The sequence below is a fragment of the Haliotis rubra genome, unplaced genomic scaffold (assembly GCF_003918875.1).
Source record: "Haliotis rubra isolate DU_JTF1 unplaced genomic scaffold, ASM391887v1 Scf1529, whole genome shotgun sequence".
Taxonomy (NCBI): Eukaryota; Metazoa; Mollusca; class Gastropoda; order Lepetellida; family Haliotidae; genus Haliotis; species Haliotis rubra.
Genome location: NW_025765480.1, coordinates 87,681 through 103,717, shown reverse-complemented (window position 1 = coordinate 103,717; position 16,037 = coordinate 87,681). Strand labels below are relative to the sequence as shown.

Here is a 16,037-nt window from a genome sequence, read left to right as displayed (position 1 = left end):
TTGAAATTTCGTACATCAATATCACCTGTGCGTTTCATTTTGGAGAGAGTATATAAAGCAACAAACCCAAACGGTATACCATCATCCAATTCATGCAATGCGAATTGGTATTTCAAATTAAATCGAAATGAGAAGTGATTACTTTATAATATAACTAAAACACATGTAAGCTGTCGTATATGTCACACCAGATTACATGATGAACTTCCCTCTGCTGATATGAATAAGGATGGGAACATTGACCAATCAGAAACGGAGAATCTGTTCGACGCGCCATGGAAAATGGCTGACATAAACGGTGTGTAGTAAAGCAGCAGAGATACATTCTGAAATCCACTATGTGAATAGTTCCCATGGTTTGCCAAAGACTAATGAATAATGAATAAACTCATCAAAGAACATAGAAACACACAATATCAACTGCTTGTCGCAACAGTCGATCGGGCGTTTGTTGATTGAGTGTCATCGTATTACAAAGTCCAGTAATTCTACTGTACATATCATTAGTCACTGAGTTTCAACTACCTGAGTTCATGAACATCTTACTGTAAGTAGCACTTCACACACAACAGCGGATTATCAAGTCATTGCTGATTCCATAAAATGAAGATTGTTGACATCTTTCAACACTTGTATTCTGAGTGCATTTTTCAACTGGGGATGGATGTCAGAAGGATTGAGGAAGGATGAAAGACAAGAATTATCACCCTATACTGATTTCACGATCTTCGTGTGAAAATCCATCCACTGCCCTCGATCTCGCTCGAGCATTACAAGAATTCTTATATTCGCCTCGTAAATGTGTATGACACACTTGCTCGCGTCATAGTCTCTATCTGCGAACCACTGGCTTCTGTCACAGGCTCTCGTGTCTTTGCGTGGATTAAAGATTTATAAAAAAATATGAATTAGTACAATAAATCATGATATATTTCGAGTCGGGGGTTATGTCAATTTTAAAATAATTTTTCTTTAATCCTCACAGTGACAAGAGGGCCTGTGGCTTCTGTATGATATGACTACTTTGTCGTAACGCACTATATTGCCGACCAAACGTCATATATGGTGGCACAAACACCTCAACCACATTCCTGTATTGACGTTGATATTTTTGATAATTTTGACAACAACGATGTTGATAACATCCTTTTTGTGATTGACTTGTGCACAGAGAGAGCATTTAAATCTCCTTCCTGTAGATCTGTGCGGTGTGGTAGCCTAGTGATGAAAAGCGTTCGCTCTTCACGCCGAAAACCCTAGTTCGATTCCCCACATGGGTACAATACTGCTAAAAATTGTGAAAAGACATTTGATTGCTGCAGGTGCTAATTCTACATTTCACACCAGGATTCCTCCAGGACGTGGTGCATGGTTGAACATAATGAAATGAACATCGTGAGCTACAGTTAACAGCAGAGCTATTTAATTGAAACACGTGAAGATCCGGGTTAGAATTGATCTTCAGCAACCCTTGCTTGTCGTAAGAGGCGACTAACGGGATCGGGTGGTCAGGCTCACTGACTTGGTTGACACATGTCATCGATACCCATGATGTTGGTCACTGGATGGTCTCGTCCAGACTCGATTATTTACAGACCGCCGACATAGAGCTGGAATATTGGTGAGTGTGGCGTAAAACTGAATTCACTCACTCTTATAACTGAATATTAATTTCGTTACACGAGTTTCCAGATCGATCAGACTTTTCATGTACGTTCTGGTGGTAGGAAGGGAAGAATGATCCAGATATTAAAATCCACAAGTTGCGAATTAATCACTATTACCTCGCAATCCAGTGTATGAAAGATTTGTCTGATGATATTTGTATTGTAAAGCTTGTATTATTTTACGGATGCTTCAATCGTATTTTGGGTCATGGCTTTTTGATATGTTGAGTTACTTCCCTTCTGTCGAAATGCCTAGGCTGACCTTAATACATTTTTGAAAATGACGCTTTTTTGACACCCTACTCGGCTATATTCCGCTATTTGACGACGGGATCCACTGCAGACCCCAAAGTATCTGACACAACCCTTGACCCCATGTCACTTCCATCCCAACCTCCACTCTAACAGCAAATGCATATCGTCCTTGTAAGCTCGAATAACCGACTTCTGGCTTTACAGAGGCAAAGGGTTATTTAAGGACTTGAAGTCCCTTCGTAAACACACACGTACGCACTCATGCACGCAGAAAATGAAGGCTGCCACACCAGTTATGTTATACTCGACACAGCAGGAAACGTATGAAAATATGTGATGTTTATGCGTGCGCACGCACGCGAGCAAGCACACACACACACACACACACACACACACACACACACACACATACACACACACACACATACATACATACATACATGAATGCATGAATGCATGCACGCACGCACACATATACACACACATACATACATACATACATACATACATACATACATACATACATACATACATACATACATACATACATACATACATACATACATACATACATACATACATACATACATACATACATACATACATACATACATACATATGTTTGCTGACTTTTAAGTATCTCACTCTGAGAGTGTGGATTCGAAACCCAGATGAAACTCAAGTAATCAAACTACATTACTGAGAAGGCGTTACCCCAAATGTAACAAGTATTGCCAAATATGCATTAAAAGTGTCACCGTTATACCATCCGTGTTGACCTGAAACGTATGTGTGTCCAAACGATTACGTGAGTCGGGATTTCCTAGGAAACCGCCCGTAGGCGGGAAGAACTACATATCAGTACGTATACGCGTCTATGCAAATACGACTGGCTCGATATCACCCGGAAACAGACATGACTAATCATTTCGTTACTCATGTCTCAACACTGTCTTGACTGTCATAACGTCCGGAGATGTGACATCCTGGTGATACAATCATATACAGTCGAACCGCGTTTACACGGACGTTTCTCGTGTCTTTGCGAAGATTAAAGATTAAACAAAATATTTTGGAGATGACCCCTGACTCGAAGTGCTACACAGTACAATACATTATGTCATAATGTACTGTACTGTGAAGCATTTCGAGTCGGGGGTCATCTCAAATCTTTTCATATTTTTCTCAACATCTTTAATCCTCGCAAAGACACGAGGGCCTGTTGGACGTTTTGATTACGTCTGAAATCGTCAGGATAGCAGGTTGTTGTTACAAGCTACTATCTAGTACCTCTAGCCCCTAGCCTGTCTGTTCTGTTAGCTGTACTCACTCCCCTGTAACTGGATTAAGTACTGGTTCTGGGACCGTCATACTTAAAGAAGTTCCATATGTCCAGTGGGTATTGTCCGTTCATCCAGAATCATACTGAACTTCTGGTGACATGGCTATTTCATAAGAGCAATATATCCTTCGTCATAAGCCACTGATTAGTACCTCTAGCCCCTCGCCTGGCTGTTGTGTCAGCTGTACTCACTCCCGTGTAACTAGATTAATTGCTACTAAGCTCGTTAGGTTAGGTGTTTTGACGTAGGATAAATTGCTGTTATAAAATAGCCATCTTTAAGTATGACGGTCCCAGAACCAACAGCCATTTATTTATCCACGAGGAAGCATCCAGCCAAGTACAGCTTTTGCAACTTAAATGTGGACAGACTGCTCCTACAGGTAGAAAGCAATATGCAGATAGAGATGACGAGTTGATTAATAGTACTTAATCCTGTTACAGGGGAGTGAGAACAGCTAACAGAACAGCCAGCCGAGGGGCTAGAGAAACTAAATAGTAGCTTGTAACAACAGGGGGCTAGGGGACGGGGGTTAAGGGGGCCCTGGGATATTGCTAGAAAGGGCGTAAAACCATACTCACTCACTCACTCACGCACTAGGATTATAAATGACAAAAAAGGTTATCGGTGTCTGCTACACGTCATAAAAAACCTCCTCAGTAGTAGAAGGCCCCATACTGATATAAAGTGACCATTGTTTACAGACATACAGTCACTCACTCATGCGACAGAAACGACGAAAATGATCAATACGGCCCCAGGCCCACTCATACACAGTTCATTGTTAACCCGGTGAGGTAGCCTAGTGGTTAAAGCGTTCGCTCGTCACGCCGAAGACCCGGGTTCGATTCCCCACATGGGTACAATGTGTGAAGCCCATTTCTGGTGTCCCCGCCGTGATATTGCTGGAATATTGCTAAAAACGGCGTAAAACCAAACTCAGTCAGTCAGTCAGTTAACCAGGATGACACCTGCTATTCGAGAGGTTAGTCGGCGACCAGGACGCTAAGACAGACCCTGTGAATCACTTCTCCTGGTACCAGGCGACAGTATGGGTCAGGTGGGACAAGTTCCGTGACATCATACAATGCGGGGGCGGTGGGATAGCCTATGGTGGTTAAAGCGTCGCTCGTCACGCCGAAGACCCTGGTTCGATTCCCCACCTGGGTACAATGTGTGAAGCCCATTTCTGGTATCCCCCGCCGTGATATTGCTGAAATATTGCTAAAAGCGGCGTAAAACTAAACTCTCTCATTTATACCCAGCGTGTCATCATGACCTGACTGGTCTGGATAGCTGCTCATAATAACGACCACTTGTATGAAATCGTAAGCCTAAAACGATTCAGTACAGGAACTCGTTATTATATTATGGTAATACTGGTGAGTGCGACATAAGTGAACTTTTTAAAGATGAAGAAGAAAGAAAAAAAGATGCAACAAACTAACCAACCGAACGAACGAGCGAGCGATCGATCGAACGATCGAACGAACGAACAAACTCAGTGCAAATTAAACCCGACTTAATGACTCCATTAATATCAGCACGATTTAATCTTATACAGTATGAATTTGGAGTTAAAATGCGCATAATGATCAGAGCGGTTAGCCTCCTCGTATTGCTGTATGCTATCATTACATTTCATATGGGACTTGTTTCCTTGTTGCAAGTGTGCCCGTTTATTCATTTCCATCACACTTGACCTTACGGGACAAAAATAGCATGTCACAATCATGTGGTTTTACCAGTGGATTTAACACGATGTGTTCACAAAGTTATTGTACTGGGGACTAGTTATAACAACTTAGACTCCGCAGTACGGAATTACCAAAAATGAAAATAATACCCGTATTTGCATGCGCTAAATTAACAATGAATTCATAGTTCAGTTTCAGTGTACACTTTGGAAAAGAAGATAGTGGTATGCGGACCAAATATAAGTATAAGTATATAAGTATTGAATAAACAAGGATGAATGTTCAATGCCGAGAGTATGCGTGTTGGTCATGATCATCACCACCTATCACAGATCACGCATCTGCGAGTGAGTGAGTTTAATTTTACGCCGTGCTCAGCAATATTCCAGCTATAAGGCGGCGGTCTGTAAATAATCGAGTCTGGACCAGATATTCCAGTGGCCAACATCATGAGCATCGTTCTACGCAATTTGGATATGATGACATGTGTCAACCAAGTCAGTGAGCCTGAATACCCGATCCCCTTAGTCGCCTCCTACGACAGGCTTCTACTGAGAGAATACGTAAGTCTCAAAACTTTCAAAGTCAATTTCGACCTGCATAATTTTAATCGTAGAATAATTGTTGTTTTAAATAATGGCTAAATTTCACTACAATCACCAGTGGCTTAAGGGGTGGTGAAAATCCAGCTAGGGTCCATGCAGGTAGCCAAAGTACTGTAAGTGCCCATGGTCCCTAATATCAGTTGCTGGTGATCTATAGACCGGTTTTATATTGTATATTTGTCTATAGTGATATATTTGTATGACAGCGTACTAGTTTTAAATTAAGAGTTGTGATATTCTAGTAGTTTTACTATCCTTCGATGAAAGGTTTGTATTTTCTCAATCTATTGTTTTATATTGATATAAGTTAAATTGTTCTCGTCACGATATGGCTGAGATCTTGCCGATGTGACGTTAAATATTAACTCACTCACTCACTCTTACGACAGGCATGGGTTACTGAAGATCAATTCTAACCCGGATCTTCACGAGCTCACGCATCTGCCTCAAATCCTTCCAATAAGATTCAAACCATAACGACATTTTTTATTATCTCATACCTACACTACAAGTACGACATATTTATACAATAATATGCGTTTTCAAGTGTTTCAGAACGGATATTAGAGATTGAAATCATTTGTCACCATATGTTTTTTAGTATGCGTAACATAGGCGGTGACGTTCTGAAGTACTGTTAACTTTGATTTTAAATAACACACAAAGAAGGTTATAGTTTCTCAGAGGTGGTGAACAAATATGATTTATAAAAGCATTGCAAATTACGCTGTGCATGCTGTAAGGCTTGTTTTCTTAGAGGTAATGAGATTTAACGCGAAGAGGCATAATGTGCCATCGCTCGCTTTTACTAATATGTCTCAAACAGATGAAGCAGGCCTCGATACTATTAATTATGGTAGGTGCCAGAAACGAGTATAAAAAGGTCAAACATAATCATCAAGAATCCAATATTACTACTAATCATTGACTCTTTCGAATGTTAGATAACACTTCCTGCTTTATAAGAAAAGTTATATATACACAAACGAAAATGAGTCCTGAGTCCTCAGCCTGGTTACACGCGGCAGAATGTCGTTAATCATGGCGTCTTAATTTCTCAATGTAGAAACTCCAGAATTAGTGCACGTTCTAGGCTGTGTGTACAATCCTGGTGCTAATTCCAGCGTTACAAAAGTTGCACGTGAATAATAAAATAAAGACACACGAGCCTCGAAGTCCTTTAGTCTAAGTTTTAAACCTTCCTCAGACACCTTGGTCTGAGCAAATGACCAACATCTTGTGTCACGTCTATTGTGTCAGCATCTTGTCCGGTTTTCAGCAAAGGGGTTGCCGCCAGAGTTGCTTCCATTCAACACACAAGAAACCTGCCCAGCATTTGTGTTCCTATCAAGGTTTGCCGATTATGAATCTCGGTTTGTCAGGACCATAGCAGTGCTCATGGGTTTCACCAAAGGGGTAGACACATCTAGGTCCGGTCTGAGTATGGGCAGTCTTGTCTTCTGGGCAGTTCCCCAACATTAAGCTGACACGTTGTGAGTCACTAACTGTGAGACTCTAAGAGTGGGTTAAGACTGATATAACATACTCACACGCTCACTCACTCACTCACTCAGATATCAGATCTGAGCTAGGACTACGAGGCTTCTTCACAAGTGAACAAGCATCTAGCTGCGTGTCATAGAACGTTGCCAAGGCCTGGACAGACCTGGATGGTGTTTTCACCTTTAGCCTCTTCTTTATGGGAGGTTTGACCTTGGCAGGTTTGGGCTCCTGTTTCTCCCGGATTTCACGGTTGTTGGTATTGGCATTAGTTTCACAGACAGGCTCAATACCAGTAGCCACTGAATACACTTGCTGAACATTTTGGGTTTCCGCCACGGTTTCAGGATAACTTAGACATTTTTGTAGAACAGCCTTTTCCTTCTGCTCCGACGCTCCTATTTTAGACACTGGTAGCATCGGGATGTCGTATATCTGAGACGTACTGTCAGGCCTAGCCATGACGGTGCCCAATGCATATACAGGTTCACTTTCATCTCTGCACTGACTTATCTCTCCGCCAACATCTAAACTGACACGAACATTGTTAATACACTGGTTTTCATCAGTGTCAGAATTGCGCGCTTCCTCATCACTGCTGTCGTCCTTTACATCAGCTTCTGATGGTTGTATGGGGCTACTAGGATCTGAGGCTACTGAATAAACTACTGACGATGTCCTCGCAACGTCGTAGTCATTTTTTACCAATGTTTGGACCACAGGTGGACCAAGAACGTGGTGCTGAGAACCCGTTGGCGTTGAAGGTGGCGCAGCTTCTAGTCCTTGGGGAATGACTAAGTCATATTGATGGTTGAGGACTCTTGGCTTGGGTTTGTGGTTCAGGTGGTTGTAGCTGTAATCTGTACCTTCTAGACTGGTATTCAACGAGGCGTTAGGCTGGAGTCTTAATGACGTATCTTCATATATGCCGGAAGCGCCACCTATTTGATCATAACTGCTTGTCCTTTCCTGACTAGATGTTGGTTCATTTCTTAGGTCTTGGTCGTCCACGCTTGCGTAGGCGTAGGCGTCGTCAAGGTCGAACTCAACGCCATAATCGCTGTGATATCGGGCAACGGGAGTCTTGTAGCGCGTGCGTCGCTTCGACACCCACCGAGGAAGTTTAAGACCTCTGAAAAGAAAACATATTTTAATTTCACAGTGGAAGCTATCATGTCCACTAATGACAGTCATAGCAATCTCATTTCACGTGGGTGTTGTTGAAACTATTGCATCTACGGAACAATGATTCTTGTATATTCACGCAGTGTTGTTGCAATCGATGAGGAGCCAAAACATCCACTTAAAGTTTAAACGTTCACTTTAACGGCAAAAAATAACGCAACCAATGCAAGGTAATGTCGAAAATTGTTTAGCAACCATAGGGTCCTTTCTCCAGATAGTTCAAAATAATTTCAGAAGCACCATCCCAATCGACTGGAATCAGCAGGTCCTTTATTACGTTCATGATTGCAATCATTCATACATCTTACTGTTGCCCCTGTGTTATATATGCTTGTAACACAAGAACTCCTAGTAAACAACTATTCCCATCTGGCGCTGTTTTTGTTCAGAAATATTTGTGTCATGTAAATGGTTTGGTTTCGTTGCATGTTGTTTGATGCCGCACTCGGCAACACTCAATAAGTATGTCGGTTGCCTGTAAATGGTCGAGTTAATGAACATCGATCTAGGCCATTAGGATGCGATGACATGCAGCATCCGAGTCACCGGATCCGACCGTTTGCTCCCCTTTTTGTCGTCATTTCGTTACAGCTCGCACCCTTGTTTGTTTTTTACGCCGTACTCAGCAATATTCCAGCTATATGGCGGCAACCTGTTAATACTTCTAGCGGATTCCGGACGACGCAATCCAGCGATCAACAGCATGAACATCGATCTAAGCAATTGGGATACGATGACATGTGTCAACCCAGTCAGCGAGCCTGCCCACCCGATCCCGTTAGTCGCCTCTTACGACCATAGTCGCCTTTTGTGGGAAGCATGGTTTACTGAATGCCAATTGTAACCCGGATCTTCAACGGTCCATCGCACCGTTACGAAGATCAATGACTTTCACCATCATTCATATGTTTATCTGGTCAGGTTCGATAGCTAATGCAGCACCAATAAATAGATGGATTATCGCTACCTCTGGCATCAAACAACATTCACTCACTCACTCACAATGGATACGTACCTTATCCATACGCAGTACATCAGTAGTAGAACAACACACGACGATCCAACGATTGCTATGGCGCACTGGCCGGCTGCACCAACTGCAAATTTGAATTTGAATTCAAGTGACATGTGCACAGTCAATTGTTTCTCTGTACGTAATGCTATTGGAGTGGGTGTGTATGGTTTTACGTCGCTTTGAGCAATATTGCAGCAATAACACGAACACCAGAAATATGTTCCACACATTGCACCCATGTGGGGAATCGAACCCAGATCTTCAATACAATAAATAAATAAATGCATTTGTTCTGGTAATCTGAGAGCAACTGAGCAAATATCAAACTAGAGATATGAAGTCCAGTTTTAACTTACCCCCCGCGGAATATTGCTAAATCCACGGTGATCAGTGATCACATGGTCTTAAATAGGAGATACTGAGATGTGAATGTAAACAAAGTGATGATGACAAATGCCCTATTTAAGACCGTTTATGTCTGTAAAACGTAACGCCAAAACACATATCCTATATGTTTTTACGTGGCTCCACCAGGAGAGCCACACATGCTTGAAGGACGTCATTCCTGGTTTGATACTATCAAGGTAGGTAGATTAATATCTCTAGGCTATTATGTATTTTTGATTATGCTTAATATATAGTTGTTGGGATTTACTTGACAGAGCATTCTCTGTGCAGGCTCCCAATATGTGGAATCACCTGTCACAACAGATCAAGAGTGCAGATACCTACTCATCATTTTGAAGCCGTTTGAAAACTTTCCTCTTCAATGACGCCTACAACTCCAGTTCTTAATCCAAAGTTGACATATAGATCAGAAACTATTAACCACCACTGAGCGCAATACAAATTAATCATTATTATTTATTATTATTATTATTATTATTATTATTCATTGCTTGGGTATGAACAACAATGCAGCGCCCGGGTTACAAACATACCGGAAATAGAAGTCAGCATGTAATAATCACGACGTTTATTGGTATAATCTGCGGTTAGGTGACCATTGACATACAACAACAAATGCTTATCACACCGTTGTGATTTATTTGACATCTTTCTTTGTTTGGGAATGGACAAATGATGTAGCACCCGGGAACACACACACTGGACACTGGTAGAAGTCAGCATGCAATGACCTCGAGGTTCCGTGGTATGGTCTGTGGTTAGCTGACCATTGACTGACAGCATCAAACCCAAAATGTTGCCGTCGATTCCGTTTAGGGCGTCCCAGGTCATAACAAACACAGATAAGAACGAAAGATAGATGCGTGAGTTCATTTCAACGGAGAATCTAATTGCAGCATCTTCACCTCATGGTGTCAGTCGGTTACAGTTCTGGCAGGTAATCATCATTTACAGCTCATCTGAACGTTCGACGATCACGTGTTGAGCCGCCACTTACAAATCGTCATATTTTCAATCGTGTACACAGCATCGAACGTTGATAAAAAGCTCGCTAATGACATGTCATGTTTGTCAATGAGTCACGATTCGCTTTGCACTTCCTTGTTAGGCTTTTTCGCGTCTAGTGACGATCGAAACGTACGGTCAGCCATATCAACCTGGCATCTCATGACAGGTTTGTCGGTAGACCGGTTATGGTTTTGAGGTACGGGTGTAACTGAGCGGACACCATTCCTTTATGTGCAAGGAAGGGCCATTCGACAGGTCGAGATAATCAAACCCTTTGTTGACATGTTTATAAGTCGTGTTGATCGACGTGTCTTTCATGACAGCAACGCAACTGTTTACTTTGAATAAACCATCAGTGTTCACCTGTGTATCAATCATCGGTGTTGCAATCACCTTTGCAAAAATAATCAGCGTACAATGTCCATAGAACGTAAGGATCAGCAATGAGTCGAGTCGTCCTCATTCCCCCATCTCGGACATGCACGGGTGAAATGTGCATACATACATGCATACACACACACACATACATACATACATACATACATACACACACACACACACATACACACACACACACACACACACACACACACACATACATACATACATACATACATACATACATACATACATACATACATACATACATACATACATACATACATACATACATACATACATACATACATACATACATACATACATACATACATACATACATACATATGATCTACATACATACGCATCACCTTCGTTGCGTCAATTGTCCTGATGCAAGGAAGGCGGAAGCTTTCATATCATGAGTTTACATACGTTTTCAGTGCAGAATGGATATATCTATTTCAGGGCAAACACAGACGTGCTCCTGACTTATATACACAGGCTAGGGGACAATGTGATAAATTAAGGTATATTCATGCAAGGCCAAACCTCTTCCTCTTTTCAACGGCATCGGAAAGTTCAGTAACCAGATCTTCAACCCTAACCTTCACATCTAACACAATGAAAACTGCGCATAATGTATACTTTTCAAGGGGAGTAGTTACCATAATTTATTCATTTATTGGTTTCGCTAAAAAGGTGGGGCGAGCCCTCAGTACTATCTAAATATAAAGCTTTGCAACCTATCGGGCGTACACGAATTTTTTTCGCCGCAGTCGCATTTTATCTGGTAGACCACAGGCAGACCCACCCCGGCAAAGAAGCCACATCCCGCAGGTGTAGTCTACCAGATAGAATGCGACTGCGGCGATTCCTATATTGGTGAAACATCATGACCAGTCACCATTAGGATCAAAGAACACCAGGCCTCAGTAAGAAACAAAGACTCTAAATCCGCCATAACCGACCACCTTAAAGCCACCCCAAACCACAACATCAGTTGAAACACCACCAACGTCATCGAAATGAACCAGCCTGATTTCAAAACCCGAAAACTACTTGAAGCTGTCCATATAAAGAAGATGTACCCAGCCATCAACAGAGATGAAGGATATTTCACCCCCAAGGCCTATCATCGCTTGCTCAATTAACTTCATGTAACCCTACTCAACCATTGTACATTATCCATTGTGTAAAACTGTAATTATCCATTGTGTAACACTGTACATTATCCATTGTGTAACACTGTACATTATCCATTGTGTAACACTGTACATTATCCATTGTCTAAACATCACTTCGCCACTGGCTTCCCAACAGTCCCTTTATCACTTATGTAAACAACCTATGTATATCATTCCCTACTGGCAGCTTATCGACATCCTTAATCCCATATGTATACAACTATGTACATGTTCTTTACTGGCGTCCTATCAACCTACTTAATTCTGTGTTATCAACCTATTCTATTGTATAAACAACTCATTTTCGCCTCATCCCCCACCTATTGTACAAGCATCTCGTGTATATATATCACCTAAAATACTTCCCATGTACCACTTGCTTGACAAGGACATGAGAATCTATGTCGAAACTTCTCCTCTATAGAATAAAGAAGTAGTATATTCATAAAAATAGCCCTCATTCTTCATCTACCCAACTTCTAGAATGCCAATCAAAGAACATATTTAGATTTGTCTTTGAGTAGATGTTGCCACAACGAATTAAGAGGTAGAGTGAACGTCTTACCTGGGATTGAAGCGTCTTCTGGAGGGAGCATCATAAACATGACACGTACACGATATATACGCTCCCTCCCAGTGAATGCTTGAGGACATACAAACACACACTTGTAATGAAACCGTAACTTATTTTAAGACGGAAGGAGAATATCTGTCGCAAATTCAGGTTTCGAAAGGTTGTTTTGTTTTCCTTGTATAAACAAAGTTCATGATAACTGCGATAGAACGTCAAATAACTGTAAAATACGTGGCTTCAGCATACTCGGGAGGTGTTCAGGAATATGGTTCAGTTAAATGCCAGCTTACCATGAACACCAACAGCATTTACTGATCAGATGTTCAGGTAGATCAATCATTAGATAAAATATGTTTCGAGGAACCTAATCCCAGGTTACAAAGTGCATGCTGCATGTATTTCCTTATAGAAATACTAGTATACTGCGTATGCATGCATGTAGTAGTCTGGTGGCGAAAATAAGAATAAAATAGAAACAAAATTATTAATATAATCGGGGGAACATATAGCTAGGGTATGCTAAACGGTTATCAAGATAGTTGAAACGTGGAAGATTTGAAACAACATGGTCATTACAGAGGTGGCCTTTATTCAACATGGTAATTGATTGCGCCAACGCCTCATGTTTATGGGGTTCCATCCTCCGCCATCAAGGGTGCATTACGAGAAGGGTTAACAAAGTTACGCAGCTGCAATAATTATGTTACCGCATGTATTGAAGACATTCCGGCTCTTTGTAGTCAATCGTATTCCAAGCTACACTTCAAATTGAATATAGTTGAGAAATAGTTGCCCATAAGCATTTCATCACTTCGAAGCAAAGGGCATTTATGAAGTTCTTGACAAAGAAACGTGTTTCGATTTGTTTGCTTGTGTATTGTTTGACATTGCAATCAGCAGTATTCCGGCTTTATTACTGTGGCTAGTTTTGGCTAGACAACCAATCAACAAACCAAATGACTGACCTACCATATGACAAGTTCCCTTTTGTACAATAATAGGGGAGGTGGGGTAGCCTAGTGGTTAAAGCGTTCGCTCGTCACGCCAAAGATCCGGGTTCGATTCCCCACATGGGTACAATGTGTGAAGCCCATTTCTGGTGTCCCCCCTCCGTGATATGCTAAAGCGGCGTAAAACCATACTCACTCACTCACTCATTACAAGAGTATGACTGTAAGGATCTGTCAGGTTGTTAATGGTGAACTCATTCCTTTTTCTATCCCTCCCTCCTTCCTTCACTTGTTCGTTCACTGTCATTCCCTCTTCGCTCTTTCACAGACATTTTTACTCCTTCAACCACTCACTCTTTCACTCACTCACTCACTCACTCTTTATCATTCAGCATTGGTTTTGACTAGACGGGTCAGTGCGACCACCGCCTTCTCTAAGTGGAAGGTCGGAAGTTAACACCCTTTTATCTCAGTACCGAACAATAGGATCTCATTCCTTCCTTTCCCCCACTTCCTTGTTTGGAAGGCATACATTTATCAACCGTCAAATCTGCCATGAGGTGCCAGGTTCACTATTGCTTGGCGTTCGTTTCGACGTCGCCAGACAAGGAAGTTCAAAGCGGATCGTGACTAACTGACAAACATGACATGTGATCAGCGAGGTTTAATCTGTTTTCGACGCTGTGTACACAATTGGCAATGTGATGATTTGATAGTGGCGGCTCAACACTAATCGTTAATACATTTATGTATGCTGGTCACTAGGATTGGGAATTTTCTGTCCCTTTTGACAGCAAAGTGATTGGCAAGATTCAGGAAAAGCATGCTATATATGCGGACCTCGCCTTTGAGATGTCTCGCTTGCATCCCAAATACACTGTCGTAGGGTACCTCGTTGTTCTCGGTGCCCTTGGTTTGGTACCTCCTGATCTCTTGGCGCAGATCAGGAGAGTGCCCAAGTTCTCCACCGGGGGCACAGTCCTTCTGACACTCTGGGTATTGCAGAAGGCTTCACTGTTGGGGAGCCTTCATATTCTCCTTAAAGTTCTTTGTTGGTTCGACTAAAAAAAGTCCCATTCGCTGCCTGGGCTGCGTGTAGAGGGGCAAGGGCCCTGAGCTGAGCTGATGATGAGCCAGGCTGTGTCAGGACCATACGAACTCTCTCTGCTACAGTTTTATCTTAATAATTATGTAATAACATAATTGTGATGGTGTACGCCTCTATGTGGAGGTGGGTATCCTGACAGAGTAGAATTTATTTGAGCATTTCCAGGGATTGGTGCCATATACTGGTTAAGCTAACTTGCAACACTCGTGGGATACCTTTATGCTAACCGTCAGTTCCAACAGCTTCAATCGACATTTTAAATGAGCGATCGCATTATCCTTCCGAAATTGCAAGATTCACTTGTCACTGACGACATATTCCTTAAAGGTATATGTAAAGATAACGCACTGGACAACAATGGGACAAGAAACAAATAATATATAATAAAATAATATACGCTGTTCCAGACAGATGCAAACAAAGACCCCTATATACACCCAATAGCACTGATGAGAAAACACCCACTATGGATTCCAGTCAAATATTTCGGAAGCAGTTGTGGTCTACACACGGAAACTGAAACGTGTAAGAACCACTGGCAGAATATTATAATAACAATGTACATGTAAAGCATTTGACTTGTGTAAACCTAAACTGTTGTATCCTTAAGCAAAATGGTTATCTTGATTACCACACATTGGAAGGTGAATCGTACATCCAGAATATATTTTTGCAACCTGTACAATAGGAGGGATGAATCCTCTACTACTTGACTGACACTAAGAAATTCCGCCTTATCACAATTCTGAAGAAACACAGCAATGTGCATCATGTTCCACCCTCAGCACTGGTAAAGTCCTTTTCAGTTTTGAAATATAATCCCACAGCACTATGAGTGTACTTTCTTCTCTACGGCAGTTTTTGTCTGTAACCACAAACTGTATTTCTTCTGTAGTGGGATTGAATGTTTAATTGAAATGAATCGATGTCGCCGTTGGTACCGCCTCAGAGTTTCAGCATAACCTGAGCATCATTTATCTGTGCTGAACCAACTGCAAAAGAATTGTTTAAACTGACCACAGCTGTGACGCAATCAAACCTAATTATTCTTTTAGATCATGTGTCTGAAAATCTACTCTGAAGTTGAAATCTAACATTAACAACTGGATAATTTGGTTCATTGATCGCAAGATTGTCCGGCTTGATTACAGGCCACC

At 41.6% G+C, this 16,037-nt stretch overlaps 1 protein-coding gene across 1 annotated transcript; it reads right to left on the bottom strand.

Moving 5' to 3' along the window:
• Positions 1-6,038: 6,038 nt before the first annotated feature.
• Positions 6,039-12,930, bottom strand: LOC124270578. Its single transcript, XM_046705596.1, has 3 exons — positions 12,814-12,930; positions 9,268-9,349; positions 6,039-8,199 (listed from the first exon to the last, which is right to left on the bottom strand). The coding sequence occupies exons 1-3, from the start codon at positions 12,851-12,853 to the stop codon at positions 7,134-7,136; spliced, it is 1,188 nt and encodes a 395-aa protein (XP_046561552.1). The 5' UTR covers positions 12,854-12,930; the 3' UTR covers positions 6,039-7,133.
• Between the last annotated feature and the right edge of the window lie 3,107 nt (positions 12,931-16,037).